Source organism: Accipiter gentilis, chromosome 11 (assembly GCF_929443795.1).
Source record: "Accipiter gentilis chromosome 11, bAccGen1.1, whole genome shotgun sequence".
NCBI lineage: Eukaryota > Metazoa > Chordata > Aves > Accipitriformes > Accipitridae > Astur > Astur gentilis.
This window is the reverse complement of record NC_064890.1, coordinates 2,255,391-2,273,998: the sequence shown is the minus strand read 5'-3', so window position 1 is coordinate 2,273,998 and position 18,608 is coordinate 2,255,391. Positions and strand designations below refer to the sequence as shown.

Sequence of the window (18,608 nt, the reverse complement as noted above, 5' to 3'; positions counted from 1 at the left end):
TCTGTTCTTTTTTTGTCACGTCTGCTTGCCTGCATGAATTTCAGGGTCTTGTTCTGTTGTAAATTCGCTTTTCACTGATAGGGGACTGAGTCAGGGGAGACGCAGATCACAGCTGGTATTTTGACAAACACCTTTTTATTTATTAGGCCGTTATCTCTAATGGAATGAATCTGTTATTATGAACAGGATGGGCCTTTATTAAGTTCCTCAGAAGGCCAAGGTTGGTTGCGGTACCAGCTTTCACCCTGGGATCACATCCCTGAAGGGCTGATTCTCAGCGAGACTGGCCCTTACACCACAAGGGCTTGCAAGATGATGTGTCCCAGTGGTCAGAGCAGCAGCACAGAGCACGGGGGGGGTGGCAAAGCCAAGGTTTTGTGCCCTTTGGGAAATGTCTGCACTCTGTCTCCTCTTCACCCATCCTGTCCATGCCCATCCCTGGGATGAGCTGCCAGTTCTGCAGGTGGAAGGTGCCACCTCTCTGCATATTCATGGCAGGTCGACGCTCCCCAGTTTTGCAAACACGTTACACCTGGGGTGACCACAGTGGCTTTTCGGCTCTCCAGGTGTGGTTCCCATCCTGACTCTACCTGTAGGGGCTCTGACCTGCCCTGGAGGACATCTGGGGATCCCCATCCCCTCCATTTAGGAGGAGTCCTCTGAGAGGAACCCTTCCCCTCCACTCTCTCTTGTTAACGTTAAGAGTACAAAAATCACAGTACATGGCTTGCAAAATGGGGGAAGTTGGCTAAATTTATACATCTGCCAAGAGATCCTGAGTTGTGCCCAATACACAATGGTGGGCAGAAGCTTAAGGCTAAATTTTCTCTTTGCACCAGTGTGATTTACTTCTCCTCTAATTGCTCCTGGGGGGAAGGAAAGGAGAGTAGATGCTCCTACGCTGGTCCTACCAGCAGCTTCTCCATGGTAGAGCCCATCCTTGGAGGCAGCTCTGCCTTTGAGTGGAGGCTGCTCTTTCCTAACACCTTCCCACTGCTAGTATTTCTCTTCACATATTGTTTTATGTTCTTGCAGGGTCTAAAAGGCTTCCCCGGTGTGAAAGGCGAAAGAGTAAGCAACAGTCATCTTATCTACACGGTGCCTCGGAGGAAGCCACCGTTGTGGAGAGCCTTTCGTGGCAGCAGCCCACAGTGCTGATGCCCCTGTTAAAACAGTGGGGATAATCCCAGCATCTTCTGGGGGCGGGCTGGGAGGGGACCTCAGTCAGTGCATGGAAGTGGCATTAACAGCCCCCTGTAATGGCTGGGCTGAGATGAGGGTGCATGCTGTCTTTATGCATGCCTAGGTCTTTTTGGAAGGAAATTTGGGAGTTTGGACAGAAAGGGACCGCTGGGGTACTCTGGTTGATCCCCAAATGTGCAGAACTGGGGGAAGAGGGCTGGGGAGCAGATGTCCTACAGCATCGGCGGGACGATGACTGCCCACCAGGCAACACATACCCTTTCATCTGCATCAGTGAGCAGGATTCCCCTCCTGTGCAATGGGACACCGGGGGAGATATCTGCATACAGCTCTGCTGCTCAGAAGGTCAAGTGCAGTTTTAAAGCCTGTCTCTGCTCTCCTGTCCCCACCTGGCCCCCCCCTTCTCCTGCTGTCCCCACACCAGTCTTGAGCACTGGAGAAGTTTATAAGATGCCATCAGGAATGAGTCTTACCCTTCAGCCTCATGTACCATGCCCACTATAAAAAACTTCCAGGAACAGCTACTATTTCATACACTCCCAGTAAAGTATGCCAGATTTGAGATTGAAATTTGGGAAATCCTGTATTATATAGGATGCCATCCCACCATAGATGTCGTGTAGGCACATCCCTGCAGCATGGAGATGCTACATCCCACTGGGAGGTCGAAATCTATCAATAGCTCCACATCGTGCTGAGCATACGAGTCAGGCAAACCGCTTCAGTCCTCTGGGTCTTTATTTTTTGTCCATGCAATAAATTCTAGTTGTACGCAGTCTCTTGTGGTAAGCTAATCATTTTGCAGAGTGCCCAGAGGAACTGACTTCCAGCTGCGATAAATCTTAGTGGCTTGGAGTGTGAATCAGTGGACTGAGCAACACAAGAAGAGTGAGTAAAAAGGGAACCATTCACCATCTGTTTTTTCTTTCCTGTGTTCAGGGTGATCGGGGACTTCTGGGACCCAAGGGAGAAAGAGTAAGGACATTCCAGATTGTGACTTTCTGGGGCAGATGGGTTAAAAGGTTTTCAGGATTTTATAGTTACCAGTGAGCAGATGGACAATTATTTAAATGAGTCAGTAATCATACAAGGTAGAGGCATAAAGGGTAAAAAATATTTATACGTGTTTTCAAATATCTGGGGTCTTAGTGATTTTGTAGGATTCATATCATTACATGTGGATGAGTGTAGCCCACACAACGTGGAGCGCTGAGCAAGGTTCCCAGATAATGGGGTGCAAATGCCTTTCATTGAAGAGGATTTTAAATCCTGCTTTAGATCCGTGGTGTTGCATGCAGTGTCATCTATGTGCCTGGATCAAGATCCCATTGCCAATGAAATCTTCAGCACCTGAGGCTCAGGGCCTCATGTGCACTTCTCTGTGTCCCTGTTCAGGCATCTGGCCACCTCCAGGGTGAAGACATTTTTCCTTCTGTCTAATAAGAGTTTCCCTTGTTGCAACTTGTCTTTTCACCCTGTGCCTCCGAAGAGCCTGGATCCATCCTCTCTACATTGTACACCTATATAGGTAGTGGAAGAAAACACATAGATGCCCCCTTCCTTCTCAGGAGTTTCAATCCTTTGTCAATGCCATCCATGCACTGGGACACCACTCTGGGTTGAGCTTGCTCCTACAAAACAACCAAAAAAGTCATTTTGGCAACTATTTGCTGGGGCACAAAAATGCCTCCTGTGAATTCAGGGAGGAAGAAAATTTCCAGTGATTTTAGTATAACCAGCTCACCCTAAAGCATACCGCAATCTTAAAAAGCCTGAGCAGGTAATGCAAAAATAATTCCCCAAGCGCTTCTGGAAAATGCACAGAAAATACTGAACTTCTGCCCAGTGTTTTCTTAACTTCCTTCCTGGCTGAAATGGCTTGTTAGAAAATGAGTTTTAGAAAACCTACATGACGATTCTGCCTTTGAGTCATGCAGTATTAAATGATTAAGGCCGATTTGTCTCTGAGGAAGCTACTTTCAAAGGGGACTTGCTCCAGAGAGGAATCAATTCTTAATCTGCTTTGTGAAGAAGCCCCAAAACACTATCCAAGCTGAAGGAATGTGTAATGCATTTTCCAAAGAATACCTTAATAAAATATAAGGTGGAGTGTGAGATAAAACAGGAGCGGGTCGGGGATAATTAGATTGCATTTGTTCCATATGGTTGCAGCTTAACTTTCTTTCTAATTCTCCCATGATCAATACAGGAGTAACTGTGTGAATCCCAGGGCCTGTGCTATGTATTGGATTAAACTACTGGATCTTTATTCTCCCTTTTGTTCCCAAAACTGATTGAGCTCCATCCCGTCTCTGCTAGATACCCTCCAGAGCAGGGAAGCAGGAGTCTATATTAAGCCAGAATTTGATCAGGGTCCGGTGGTGATGGTGATGGTTGGATAAACTGCAAAAGATTGACAAAGTTTGGGGAATATTGATTGATGCGTGGTTGTTAAGACTCTAGCAGCAAGGCACATTCCCCCCAAACAGGGATGTTTGGAACACTGAAGAGAGCTGGTGTAAAGGGTGTCCTTTTCAAATGGGCTACAGTCGCCCATTAGAAGGTGGCTTCAGCCCTCTTCCCTCCAAACTATGGACAGCATCACCACTTTGGAGACAGAACCATCACTTTGCCAGAGCAGAGCCATTTCTTGCATGCAAATAGCCTTGTCACAGCTTCTTCACTCTCTGAGGAGCAAAATGTCTCTCCTCAGCTGCTGAGCTGATAAATAGACTTACACGGATGTGTCCATGGGGTTACTGCATGCCTGTAGCTACTGGATCTCTTAGGATGACAGTTTGGGGGTCTGACCCTCCAAAAACGACCTCTGAGGGATAGCCTAAGTGCCACTCCCCTTCCTTAGCTCCAACTCTGTGTCCATAAATCAGGACACCATGAGTAGACCTGTTTACCATCCTGCCTATGGTCAGCTCCCACACCTGGGAAAGAGATACAAACCTTGACATTCTGAGTGACATGCAGTGATGAAGGAGCCAAGCCACCATGTCAGATATGAACGTGTCCCACCACTGACAGACTCAGATCAAGAACTGAACCTCAGGGTCATACTGTGCACAGCTCCATTTCAAGCCATGACATCTAGACTGGGGTAATGCTGGTGGGCCCCAACATTTTTTTGGAGCAAGAAGTCACTGTCAAACCTCAGGACTTCTTGTAGTTTTCTGTGCACGTTCATCATCCAGCTTTTAGTTAAGGACGACTAACTTTAACAATTATGTTGTGCTGTGGAGCATATGTGCCTTCCCAGGCATATGGACCACAGTTTGGGAAATTTTTACCTTCATTGCAGATGTGTGAATTACCATTTTGCCCATCAAAGCAAGGGTGGTTCCATCCAGTGGGACCCATGAGTTGATGTGTCACCAGGTGTCTACACCTCTCTGTGTCTCCTTTCTCTAGGGTGAGCCCATGACTATTTTTGGACCCCAGGGCTATAAAGGCAGTAAAGGAGATCCCGTAAGTTTGACTCTTAGTGACTTTTTAAGCTGTCCCTTCCCCACTGTTGGTGGCATCAGCACCGAGCATGGCTTGGGATTAAGCACTGAAAACCAGCACTTTGGTCCAGAGCCAGTGGCTGAGAGCTGGGTCCTTCTAGCAGAGGGGGCACAATCCACTGATTTTCTGTCTTACCTTTCAGGGTGAACGGGGCCTGCCAGGTTTTGACGGAGACAAAGGCGAGAAGGGAGAGGATGGGCCTGTAGGAGAAAAGGTATGAACCTCCCAATGTGACTGAGACAGCAAAAGGTCACTGGTTGTGTGAGGAAGGGACCAATTTCTCTATATCCTCCCTTCCCACGTGCCTGCTGGAAAACACGGTGCAAGGACACACTCGCCCAGCTCTTACCACAGAAAGGGAGAGGAGGATGCTGGTCTGGGGCTTGGGAACATGAGACATAACCAGTTTACCAGATGTCAAGTCTGTAGTTCTGGGACCAAGTCTGCAGTACAGGATCACTCTGGGAAAAGTGACCATTCAACTACTGCAGCACTGTAAGAGTCCCGCATCTCCGTCTCCCTCCAAGAGCTAGCCGTGCTACTTCGAACGCTGCAGCTCTTGTGACATTCTTGTTAAGGCTTGGTTGGTTCCTCCATTCCTGTTCTTCACACAGGTCTGTCCCCTGGGTGGTGGCAGAGCGAGTCTTCTGCTCCTCCATCTGCCTTTTTTCTTTGAGAGCACCCTGTGGAGATCTCGGGTCTCAACCCATCGCCACTCCTCTGGGAGGAATCACGTAACTCTCCCACTCTCAGACTGAGTCACAGATTAAATCTCCATGTACTAATCATACCTATTTTCCTATTATGTTAATGCTTTTTGCTCCTGAAGTCTGAACCAGGATGGGGACACTGCTGAACAAATATAAGTATCTACAACAGCAGCATCCCTGTCTGAGCTAGACATCCAGCTCCTGTTATTTCCCACGGGGACCTGTATAATCAGAGTAGTGCAGGGTGGGAATTGCCTGACCCAGTGTGGGCATCTTTCTTGTGAAGAGGCAGATTGTGTCCTCACCACGACTGACTGCACTGATTAGGTCCCCAGTGACTGTAAAGGAAACCCATGGAGTTTTTCCCATGGATGGTACCTGTTTTTTTTAAGAAGTCAGATGAAAGCCCATACATACTTGTCAGATCGCTTTCTAATAAGAAAATAAAACGCAAACATCTCCTAAAGCAAGAACACCTCTTGGCTGAAAATCTGCCTGACTTTGGATGGAGCCCCAGAGTAGTATCTCCACCACCAGTGACCCCAGCAGGGTCTTGTACTTGAGTGTTTGCAAGGAGGCAGCTCACCCAGAGGCTTTGAGACCCTTTTCTACTTGGTTTTAATTCAATCCCCATCACTGGGCACCACATCTTTTACGAGACAGTTCGTGGAGGTTTCTGCCAAGCCATTCTGCAGCTGGTGGCTTTCTTGCCTAGCACTGGCTACCTTACAGACCTCTGGGCTCCCTGGGGCTGAAGTCTGCTATAGAAATGGTGCTTTTCATCATCCTCTCTGACATGTCTATGGGTTCTTCTGCTGGCCTCACTCGGTGGGGGGGTGTCACTTTAAGAGCAGTAGGTAGTCAAAATGTTTTTGACAGGGATTTTAAAATTTTAGGGAGTCAAAGGTGAAGCTGGCTCCAAGGGAGTGATGGGGCTTTTTGGAACAAGAGGACCAGTGGGACAGAAGGTGAGTACAGTGAGCAACTCTGTTAAGGCATCCCCTGCAAGAACTGATGTGTAAAATCACGCAAAAACTGATGTCTAATATCCTATCACAGTTTCCACACAGAATATAATTCTGCATTCCCTCTCCAAAATCGCTGATTGAAATCTTATGGGGCTACCAGAGAGCAGAAGTAGCTGTGCTTTTCCAGGAGAGCCCTAAAGATTTCTCCCATTTTATAAAGCAGCAGAGTTCTCTGGCATCTTTCTTGGGCTAAAATGGTCAACAATGTTCGCTAAAATGTCAATATTCAGGCGTGAGGTGTGAACTGCTGTCTAAGCTCCAGTTATAGTCAATGGAGATGTAGAGCTCCATTCAGTCACTCAGCTGAGAAGTTTGGGGTATCCTACCTGCCCCCTCCAGCTGCTGCTGCAGAGAGGTCCCCAAAGGTCCCCTTGTCTCCTTTTCCACAGCGGTAGGTATCTCCTACAGCAATCCCCATTTCCAGAGGAAATGCAGCTCTTCGCCATGGTAACTCATCACTACCTTTCCTTGCAGGGAGAGCCGGGAGAACCAGGCTTGCTGGGCTCTGCCGTAAGTTGGAGCATCTTTCTCTGCCTTTGCCAGTCTCGGGCGCGGAGCTGGGCATGTACTGCTGGTCCTCTCCCCACAGCCGTGTGTGTGGGTCGCGGAGTGCGACGAGGTGGTTCTGGCTCGGTGCTGCTCCACAAAGCCAACGTTCAAAGAGGCCTTGCTGGAAAAGCAGCCGTGGGTATGGGGGACCACAGCCAGCTTTACGTTTTAATAGGATGTTGCATTTTGCATTAAGGAACACATTAAATACACCTTTATTTATTATTTTTAATGCCTTTAGTGTATGGGGAGGCATTGCCAGACATGAACAGATATGTTTCATGTTCAAATGGCTTAAGAATTGTGACTACAGGTTGTATATCCCATGAGAAATGTATATATCCTTAAAAGACTGGAGTACAAGTGGCTATTCTCAGTGCTCAGTGGGTGCATGTTGCTGGCCAGAGGGAAAACAGTTATGCTGGACAGCCTGGATAATCTCTGAGTTCACCTTGCAATTCCTGAAAAATTGCAATTGGGAGGAAAAAAAAAGAAAAGCAATCTTGCTAAAGTGTTTACATGCCTTTGAACTTCACCATTTCACCTGGAAAAATCCCCCAGTGAAAAAACGGTCTCCAAGGTTGTCCAAAGTGAAAAAAGTCCCTGCTGATTTCTTTTCATCTGGGAAAGGAAGGAATAGAAGGGAGGGAAACACCAAAAGGTAATTGGGACTTTTTCTCAGGTTATGGAAATACGAGCATGTTCAGTTGTTTTATTGCAATAAGAAATATCAGTATTTTCTTAACCTGTTCCCCAGTTATGCCTCTTTGTGTGTGAGTGGGCAATTCTCAGCAACTATCTGTTGCTGTGAAGGCTCCACAGCTGTTCAGCACTGCTCACTGATTACTGGTCACAGCTGTGTAACTATTTACAAGCTCATAAACCAGACTCGTAATTGCTCACTAAGAAAAAGGCCCTCATTCAGTTAAGTATTTAAATCCCTGCCTAATTGTAAACAACCTTCTGAGCACTTTGCCAAAGCAATGAGGCTGTAACGTGCTGTAAGCCCTCATCATCTGGGATCACCACACAGGCATTAGATCGAGTGTGGTTTCGAAATTGCTTTGTAGCGAACACCTGAATCCATAGGTGACAACCAGTAGTAGTGCAGGAGTAGAGCAAAGGTGTTCATTGAGGCTGCTGAGTGCAAAGGAAGCACAGCTGGATTCCACCATCCGGGCCAGCAACCATCCTAGTCACGGTTGGATGATGTGCTGCTTTCTACTAGCACCCGCAGGGTTTGGCACGTAATGCAGTTAACTACCAGAAAGTGGTATCTCGTCAGTCAATATTTAAGAAAAGCTAAGTAATCTTTCCTTTGGAAATATTTCAGGATTCTGCTGGTGCAGGTTAATGCTATCTGTGCTGTGCTTGGAGCTAGACTGAGATAATAGAGCTTAGCTTTGGTCCTTCATTAAATTTCTAAAATTGCATAAGTCAGATTAGAGCTGGGGCATTGTTGGAAGAGCCATGATATATGACATCCTGGATGAAATTTATCTGACCTCAGGTTGGATGTCTGCCATGTTCACTTTCCACATCCGAGCGAGCCATGCTCTGGCTTGTTTTATTGGCAGCTTTAGGGTAGTCTCAGAGCATGATTCACATCATCTATTTCAGATACCTGTGTTAGGATGCAACGTCCTGATGTGACTTGTTCTTCACAAACTCATGTATCACTTTATCTTCGAAGTGCTCACAGGCCCTTTGATTATTTTGTTCCCCAAGTTATTCTGGAGAGGTGGGCTAGACTGCCTCATGTGTCATTCCCCAAGTCCTCTTCTCCCCTTTTCTTGAAGACAGACACTACTTGGTCCAGTCTACCTGTACTCAATCTGTCCTATGCAAAGTCTTAAAGGTAATGGCTAGCGGTTCTCATTTTTCTTCAGCTCTCTCTAATTCCATCTTTCATATCCACAAATTGCCACCAACTCGTCGTAAACATTTGCTGGTCCCTTTCTGTCCTGCTGAATTCACTCTGAGTAATTTAACCAGCTTCTAAAAAGTCTCATCCCTTTACCCTTTTGATTTGGTGTTCTATAGGAATTCCCAACCAAGTTGACAGCATTTGTGCCTTCTCCCTGTAATCATTGCCCAGAGAATTTCAATGGATCTAGTTGACTTTACAACTGGACCTCAAGGCCAATGAGTGCATTCTTGATATTCAAGACAACTCCTCCTCCTTTTTCCTCTTTTAGAAAAGCACTGTGATCTTTTACATTGATATTCCTGCCGTGCTTCATCCTTTTATATTAATATTGCAGTCTGTGTTATGCCTATTAAGTCATCATCTTGATAATGTATTAAGGTTTCCAGCTCCTCTTCTTTATTTCCCATGCTTTGTGCATTAATATACTGCCACATTAACCTATTATTCTCACTAAAGCTCCATTATGAATAACTCTCTCCCCTTCTCTTGCCATTACTCTCTATTTGGGGTTTCCAGGGTCTACAGTTACCAGTGTTCCTTGGCCCTCTCCATCCTGATTTGCAGTCCTCCTCACTAGGTGTACAAGTTGGAGCTCAGAGATGTTCTTCGCCTCCTCTTGTGAGCTGGGCTCTCTGGAATTGGCCAGCAGCCTGTGGATCCTTGCCCTATAACTGAGGAAGCCAGGGTCTGTGAAGTAACACCATCCCCACAGCCATGTGCTTATTCCCAGGGTGTCCTGCTTCAGCTTGCCTGGAGGGTGGGAGACCCACCAGCTCCCTGGACCTTCTGCTTTTGCCCTCAGAACCATTTCTGATGCGCTTCGTTCTTCAACGCTTGCCAGAGCACATCTGCCAAAGCCCGTCTTGGGGCAGAGCCACCAGCACGTGACTGGGGGGAAGGATGGGAGAAACCCAGGATTTTTCAGTCCACGTTGATCATTGAGAGCGATGGAGTTCGCAAGATGTGAAAACAAAGCCATACGCCAGAAGATGAAGAAAGAACGGAGAGCAAGTCAGGGGATTCTGATTAACACTGGGACAATCAGATGCTAAATAAGGCCGGGCCAGGAGGGCTAATGGAAGGCTAAAAGACAGTCTTTTACCACCTTTACACAGCACAGTGCTACAGTCAAAACCAGACAGCACTCCGCAGGGTCTGAAAACTAGGTGGTAATTAAGGCCCTATAACCCAGAGTATGGTAGGTGTGGGAATGGTTATAAGCAGGAATTTGACTTTACCATAGATATTAAGAGCATAAGAGCTCTTGATGTAGGTAAGAGTGGCGCAATGACATCTCTGAAGAGGTACTGACAAGAAAACCCTACCTCCCTCCACCGGCTGCATGGGGACTTAGGTGAACCCCTACAGCATCCCAATTCTCCTGCCCGATGAGCAGTGGGCCACTTCAAGCCAGAGGAGAGGAAAGGTGGGATGTGGGGGTCTGTCCTGGGCTTGACAAGAGATGCCCCTGGCCACTCAGCGTGGAAAAAGCCATCTCCTGAGAAGTTCTTGCCCTGGGAGAGTCCTGAGCACTTCTGTGATGAGTCCGGGCCAGTCAAAGGGAAGTCAGTCAGCCAGATCTTCTGGCCACAGGTGGAAATATCTGCCCAGGGCACCTTGGAGTCTTTGCAGCAGGTTATCAGGCTGACCCATCTCTGAGATGTAGTGCCTGAGAACGAATGCTCATTACAGCTGTGAGGACCAGTGGCAGGTCCCACACCAAGAACGGACTTTTTGGGGAGGATGCTCAGGACTGCAGCGAGTAATTGCGGGCAGGACAGTCTAGACAAAAGACACAGCAGGGAAGGGATAAAAACACAGATGTAACTCTGAGGTTGAAACTCCCAGCTACTTCATATGCATCATCCCATCAAATATTGAGCACTGAAGCCCAGGAGGTGGGAAACCTTTTACAGAGGTTGCAGCCTACATCATGGTTTGGAAATGCATTAACCCTTTGATGTGTGTCTTCAGACAGATTGATCCTTTTGGGGCGCACCGCTGGGGCAATGTTTCTGCTGATGGGTTTCACACTTTCCCAGAGTGACCCAGCTAATTCCCCAGCTCGTTCATCTGAGTGGAAACGATGAGCCTGGAGACAAGGCAGGCTCCTCCCTGGCTCCGGCCCAAAGCTTCGTGGGAATTTGTGCCTGGAAGCAGAGATCCTCGCCTGCTTAAAGACGTCTTTGCGTCACAGCCAGCGCTCAGGACTTATGACTAAGCCTCTGTGTTGACGTGCCTTCGTGGTACCTGGTGTCTTTGCAGTTAAATGAAGCCTGTTCCAGAAACACTTTAATAACAGAACCAAATAGCGAGAGCCATTTCCAGTACTCCACCAGTAATTGCCTTTAAACTGCCATTTTACTAGCTTTTATTGCCCAGCCTCTATTTGCCTGGCAGAACACGGAATGTAAATCTGAGGAAACAAATTTCCATTCAGCTTCCTTCCCTTGCCTAGTTCTCAAACGTTTTCCCCTTCCTCCTATTTTTTTTTTTTTCTCCTAGTCCATCTTTATCTTGTCCTGGGTACAGAGGGCCTTGAAAATCATCACTTCTCTGACCTGCTTCCCCCCACAGCTGAAGCAGGGAAAGACCTGCTGTCATGTCCAAGCCTTATTATAAACCTTCTAGCCTATATGACAAAGTCTCTTCAGCCCAGGATGAGTAGGAGTCCACCTACGGTGAGATAAGACCCAGGTCAAAAACTTGCTTATGTTTACTGGACCGAGGATGCATGGCTTAGACCCAGCTACCTTTCAGCCCACCAGCACATATTGTGAGCTTAACTCTTCCTAAAGCCATTTGGGCTCCTTTCAGGTCAAGAGCAGGCAAGAAGCATCTCATGATCTAAGGCAGACAGAAGAGATGAGAGTTGGACACGGGCAGGTAGGGAAGCACAGGAAAACAAGGAAAGGTTTCTCTTTGAGATAGGAGGCACTAGAGACAACCAAGAGAAATATTAAAGCTAATTGGGAAATCTCTAACTAGTGTCAGGTTCCTTCAGGATCAGGCAGTGCTCAAGAATAAGAGTTTTAGCCCATCCCCTTGGATACAGGTGTGTAAAACCCCAGCCAGATGGATCTGTACCCAGTTCAAAGCTAGTTCAAAAACACCAGGCACTTGAAGGTATCCTGGGCTTGTGAGAATTAACCATCAAACCAAAAGGTTTATTACCCTCCAAGTAAGCAATCTGTCCTAGCAAACAGAGAAACCGTAGTTAGCTAGGGGGTTTATGGTCCATTTACTTCCTCAGATGGAACTTTATATTGATTGTGTCAATAAGTAGTTACTAGTAAATAAAGAGCTTGCATGAGATGTTTGTACCTGATAGTGTAGGTGGTGCTTGAGGAACGTGGACTTTACCTGATCCAGACATGACCAGCAGAGCCATGGAAGAGAACCTGGCTGGCTCTCAAACACTCTTCTTACTCTGAAATGTAAAATGTGCCAAGGCTTGGGGAGGGGTTTGAAGAAGCAACGTGTTCCGCAGAGGAGGAGCTGAATTTTTATATCTGGGAATGAAAAGGTAATGGGTCTGTCCTTGCAGTCCGACCCACTGTCAGGAACAGCACCGTCCCACCTGTGTGTCACTGGGATGTCTGCTTGTCACCGTGATGGTGTTTGAAGTGTCCATTCGTCACTGAGAGGAGGAGTAATTGGAGAGGTGATGAGTCTGTTTGGCTTACAAATCTGGTGGCTGATTTTTTTATTTTTTTTTAATAAGTGTGTTTCCTTTCAACAACCCACTGCAAATTAATTCCGAGTAGAGAATGCCACTTGTTCATCTCCTGATCTGCTTAAATAGCCAATTCATTCTCCTCTGAGTGAGCTGAGCCCTGTGCAATCAGTGTCTCAAGTGGGGATAAATCCAATTTCATCTCACATCCAGGTTCTGAAAACTGCCATCAAAATTGGTCAGAATGGATGAGTAGAGTGTGGCAACCTTGGGGGGGAGGGGGGCATTTCCAGTAGCTTTTAGTTTCTACTGAAACAGTGGGAGACCCCATGCAAAGAGGCCCCGATGCTGGAGGTGGCTCCGATGTCCCACGCTGAGCTGAGCTGCAAGGTGGCTTCAGAAGCTGAGAAGCTCCAAAGTGTGGCCAAAAGGGGTCTTCTTGGGGGAGGACCTCTGTCCAGCATTGCTCACAAGTCTGAGCTGGATGAGGATATCTCTTTTGGGTCTCAAGTCCCCAGATGGGAGACCTTCTCTGAACTGCACCTGTGAGCAATCCCATGCCTGGATCCACTCATTCAACAAACCAAATTTCACCACCCAGCGCTGCTTTCCTCAGCTGACTGGGTCTGAAGCTGCAGACCCAGTGCCCAAGATTGTGTCCGTCCCTCTAAGCCACTCGCAGTGTGATGCTTCATGCTTAATGCCCTCGCTCCTGTTTTCCACCGCAGCCATCACCACCTAAATTTTCTTGGCCCAGGACTACTTTTTAGCTGCCACCTACCTCTGTTTCCTGAGCTGTAATTATAAATACATTTGCTAGTGGCTTACAAGCCCATGAGGAATGAGTGCTAAATCCCAGCCTCAGCTCATGGTGCTAGTATTAGTGTAGCTGCTGACCTCTGACTGTGGCAACATGCAACCCAGGGTCTTACTATTGAGTTTCCATCCTCATGACTGTCCTCAGCCACCTTCCCAGCAAGAGCTGACACAGAAATTAATTTTTCTCATCTTTCTGGCAGGGTGCAGCAGGTCTTGATGGGAAGAATGGAAACAAGGGAGCCAAAGGTGACAGAGGTCTTCAGGGGCAGAAGGGGAAGCCGGTGAGTAGCAAGAAAGGACATGGTTCATTTGGCCCGTGGAAGGAGGTTCTGTGCCTTTCTTGACCCCAAGTTCATAAGTTCATTTCTCCTCCTGCACCTTACCTGCCCCATTACTGGAGTCGGGTCTTGCTCAGGGTGAATCTTTCCAAAAGAGAGATGAAATCGCTCCCTAAACCTCCTGGAGAAGTCTCTAATGCACATCCTGGCCTGATTTTTAGGAGGATCCATTCTCTGGATGCCAGCAAAGAATCTGTCCATGTCTCTAGCAATAGACTTCTAAGCATTCCCATGTTTTTCAACATAAGTTTTCCTTTGTTACTTGCCAAGGCTCAAATTTCAAGTTCCGTCATGTACCAAGTCCAATTCTCCTTGATGCTGACCTGCCTCATGGAGAGCGCAGGGAACAAAGCAATCATTTGCTAAAGCCCTTATGGACCTCGCTTTCCTGGGACGAGCTGGTTCTCTGTCATGACAGGATGCCTCCCTCGTCCTCAAATAAGTTCCTGCACATGGATCCAGCTTCGACTCCTTATTACTGAAAAACGCATCTCCAAAGTGATGCTTGGTGGGAACATGTTTTCACTTTACTTTCTGGAAACAAGCTGAAATCTGCTGTTGGTTTTTCTCTTTTGTTTTCCCATGAGAGAAAAAAAAAATACTAGGAGATTTTGGGAGGATGCAGCAAAGGAAGACCTCACTGAAATTAATGAACTTCCTCTAGATCATTCAGGTAGTGCCTGAAGGACCCAGGCTTTGAATGACAGACTCAATTTTCAGGGGCAGTGACCAACAAAATCACTGAGGGAAACCATCTAACATCTCCACAGTGCAGGTCATCATGATTGTTGCCACTCCATTAGCTCCCAAACCTCAGTAGCGTTCACTCCAACACACAGGTCCTTAAGGGTCATTTTCCAAACGTTGCCCAGCGTAAGCTACAGACCCTGTGGTGACTCATCACAGCACTTGGTCCCACTTCGCTAGCAGCCCTGTCGCAGTCACCCATCTTCTGCAAGGTCATTCCCTGTCCCATCCCAGAGCTGGCTGCATTTCTAGCGACAAGGTGACCATGATCTGCAAATTTTCAAGAAGCCTCTGGTGGTTAAAAGCACAATATAAATGCAACGTGATGCTATCACCAGGGCTATATGATTCACCTTTCAGGCTGTGCGTATGTTTGTCTTTTTTATGTAGGGAGGGAAAGGTGATCCTGGCACCACTGGTGACATCGGGCAGAAAGGAACAAAGGTAGGAGATGGACGAGATCCTGTGAAATCTCCATCCTTGGAGATACTCAAAAGCTGTCTGAACACAGTCCTGGTCAACCAGCTTTAGAGGGTCCTCCCCTCCCTCCTGAGCAGGGGAGTTGGACAAGATGTCCTCCAGAGCTCCCTTCCAACCTCAACCACTCTGTGATTCTGGGAAATAAAGGCTGGGACAAGCAGAGAAGAGAGCTCAGGCTCCAGGCTGCAGTGAGGCGTATGGGGAAGGATGCTGTGAGCAAGGGAAGAGTTTGCAGCGCTGCCTTGGGGTTAGCCCTGTGCACACGCAGAGTTCCTCCATCCTGCCCTCACCTTGATTTAAAGTCACCACCTGTGATCTGCTTTCTCCTCAGGGCTTACGAGGGCTTCCAGGACACATCGGCACTCCTGGAGCCAAAGGCATCAAGGTGAGCTAAGCCCAGGTTTCCATCCTGCTCTAGCTGCCCCATTTCCAGCATCGTTTCTGTCGTGGTTTAACCCCAGCCAGCAGCTAAGCACCACGCAGCCGCGCAGTCACTCGCCCCCACCCAGTGGGATGGGGGAGAGAATTGGGGGAAAAAAAGTAAAATTCATGGGTTGAGATAAGAACAGTTTAACAGGACAAAAAGGAAGAAACTAATAATGGTAGTAATAACAATAATAAAATGACATTAATAATAATAAAAGGATTGGAATATACAAAACAAGTGATGCACAATGCAATTGTTCACCACCCGCTGACCAACGCCCAGTTAGTTCCCAAGCAGTGATCCCTCCCACCCAACTCCCCCAGTTTATATACTGGGCATGACATCCCATGGTCTGGAATACCCCTTTGGCCAGTTTGGGTCAGCTGTCCTGGCTGCGTCCCCTCCCAGCTCCTTGTGCCCCTCCAGCCTTCTCGCTGGCTGGGCAGGAGAAGCTGAAGAATCCTTGACTTAGTTTAAACACTATTTAGCAACAACTGAAAGCATCAGTGTGTTATCCACATTCTTCTCATACTGAATCCAAAACACAGCACTATACCAGCTACTAGAAGGAAAATTAACTCTACTGCAGCCAAAACGAGGACCGTTTCCCACTCATCCCCAGGATAGCATCATGCATGAAGAAGCCACCCTAACTCTGGCAGGAGAAGTCCCTCTTGGTAGCACAGAGCTGCAGGCTGCAGCACAGAGAGACGTGGCCATGCAGAGCAGGGAGCCATGGATGGGGAGTTTTTAAGGCTTGCAGGGAGCTTTTTGATAATCTGGGGTAAAAAAAAACAGACCCTGCCCAAATCCCCATCAGGTCTGTGGCTTAGCAACTGCCTGGACTTAATTCGCAATTACTGCTGGGCACATCACTCCCATTGTCAGCACAATTAGCCCTTCCTCTATAAACAGGGATAATGACCCTTAATGGTCTTTTTACGAAGGATTTTGAAAAGCTTGATAAGAAGTAAGGGAGCTATTGATAGCTGACCCAAGGGGGTATGTTGTTGTTGTTGTTGTTGTTGTTATTAATATCTTCCTTTATCAGACTTGGCCTATTGGGTAAATGAAGTACTGTTCAGTGAATTTCCCACCTACTTTCATGTAGGTGGGCTTGGAGTCGGGACAGTCTAAAATTTATACTGAAGTAAGACTTTGCCTATACTTAGGCTTGCTGTTACCAGGAGTGTCGTCATCATGTTCCCCCCTCAAGTACTGCTCACCTTGCCTTTTCGGAGCCAGCTTTCCCAATGTTTTAGGGCTTGTTTGTGCTTACAGCCCATCCACTGCTTTTTCATCCACAGGGAGAAATTGGCAGTCCTGGAAAACCAGGGATCCCAGGATCGGATGGACCGTATGGACCAAAGGTGAGTATCTAAATTATGCATCTGCCTACAAGTAAGAGGTTTCCAAAAAGCATTGCAGGTTCTGCAAATCCACCTCTGCGACGTGTTTATTTCTTTCAAAGTGCACAAATGAGTTTTTTCTGAATCTGTTCCTATAAACCAGCATAGATCTGGGTGAAGATGCTTGGACACTAGGGTGGGGACCCCTTCACTCACCACTGCAAGACTCAACAGGGTTCATCCAATCCAGCCCTGATGCTCCACAGGCACTATTGCACATGTCAAGTAATGAGATTTGAATGAGATTTCTTTCCATCTCCTTGAGTACTGCACTAATGCTCAGGCTGAAAGACCCTGCTGGGTCACACTCAGTAAATAATATTGTAATCTGAAGAAAAGCTGGTTCATTCAGCATACTGCAACCTTGCCAAGTCTGCATTGGCCGTGATTTTATCTTGGCTCCTTCCAGGGTGAACAAGGAGCATCAGGGGACAATGGTGCCTCAGGGATTCCTGGGGAGAAAGGAGAAAAGGTTAGTACTCACCAGACTGCATCGAGCTGCCATTTATAAAAGAATAAATCCCACATCCATCAGGTCGCGTTAACAAAATTATACACTCTCTACATCATAGGTACCCTTTCCAGTGGGCAAATGTCAACTGTCTGGAGCATTAAGCCTGGGACTGCAGTTGGAAAGGGCAGGAGAGGGAGGTCTCCTTAAATTCACCCTCTGCTGATGTATGAAACCCCAGGAGGGTGCCTGCTTAGTATGAGGAAAAGCCATCCAACCCTTGAAGTGGGATTAATTGTGAGAGTTTATTCAACACTACCATGCCCAGGGTAAAGGGTGCCTGGGATGCTGTGGGGCTGAAGAAGTGGATAATGCTGTTGCCTCCTGGGCATGCTGGACATGGGAGTGGGAAAGATCTCCAAGGTGACCTGCTCCCGGGGTCTGCTCTCAGCTCCCTGAGGAGTCCCCACCTTGATCGCTCCCCACTGATCTTCCTTCTCTGCGTTGCTTAATTTTCCATTTTCTTCCCTAAAAGAACAAATCTAAAATTTGTACCTTTCCATAGAGGGAAAAAATGGGGTTTCAGTAAAAGCAGTAACTGTTTTGAAAGAAAAAGAAAACAACACAATAATCCCAGCAGCCTCTATCAAATCTTCTGGCATTTTCCAGCCCTTCAGGCCTTTCTCGCATTCAACTCCACCATCTGGTCTCCAGCTGATTTGGGATCTTAAAGAATTTGTTGCTTTTTTTGATAACACCTCTTCTGGTCCTCGTCCCCTGATGGTCATCTGTGTCAAACACTAAGGGTTCTTCTCTTGTCAAGCAACACCTCTGGCTCACTAAGGCTCTGAACTGCGTATGGTTGGAGGCTCAGAGATTATTTCTGGGGAAATATCACTCCTTTCCTCTCTTGTTCTTTTCCTCTCCCACAAATGTCTGCATTCAGCCACGGCTGAAGGCTGGCTGTCAGGCTGACTGGAGCTCTTTCCTTCCGCTGTGTTTTATGGGAGCCTTTTCTGTTCACAGAAGCTCCAGGAGAAAGCTCAATGGTCCAGATGAGTGGGAAATTTATAGTCCAGCTCCTGGTAACTTGCTTTCTCCTCCTCAGGAGTCATTGTTTTTTCCAGGGTTACAGACTAAAGGACTCCACTTACTTCTGCAGGAAAAGTTGGGCATTAGAAATTACTGGGCATCATCCCAGAGAGGGGGTGTCCATGTCACCAAGCAGTGAGGTGCCTTCTCGACAAGTAAATGTGGAGAGCAAAGCTGAAGTATCTCTACCAACCTACAGATGCTCTGTGAATAGCACAACAGCAGACAGAGTG

The 18,608-nt window shown here is 47.2% G+C and overlaps 1 protein-coding gene across 1 annotated transcript in view; it reads left to right on the top strand.

Annotated features, from left to right (window-relative positions):
- LOC126044322 (collagen alpha-1(VII) chain-like) overlaps positions 1 to 18,608 on the top strand; it is a 110,148-nt gene that overhangs the window by 69,974 nt on the left and 21,566 nt on the right. The window contains exons 70-80 of the mRNA XM_049813751.1: positions 1,036 to 1,071; positions 2,143 to 2,178; positions 4,624 to 4,680; positions 4,862 to 4,933; positions 6,326 to 6,397; positions 6,932 to 6,967; positions 13,632 to 13,712; positions 14,907 to 14,960; positions 15,328 to 15,381; positions 16,731 to 16,793; positions 17,242 to 17,304. Coding sequence (XP_049669708.1) covers positions 1,036 to 1,071; positions 2,143 to 2,178; positions 4,624 to 4,680; positions 4,862 to 4,933; positions 6,326 to 6,397; positions 6,932 to 6,967; positions 13,632 to 13,712; positions 14,907 to 14,960; positions 15,328 to 15,381; positions 16,731 to 16,793; positions 17,242 to 17,304 — 624 coding nt within the window. The remainder of the gene's footprint in view (positions 1 to 1,035; positions 1,072 to 2,142; positions 2,179 to 4,623; positions 4,681 to 4,861; positions 4,934 to 6,325; positions 6,398 to 6,931; positions 6,968 to 13,631; positions 13,713 to 14,906; positions 14,961 to 15,327; positions 15,382 to 16,730; positions 16,794 to 17,241; positions 17,305 to 18,608) is intronic.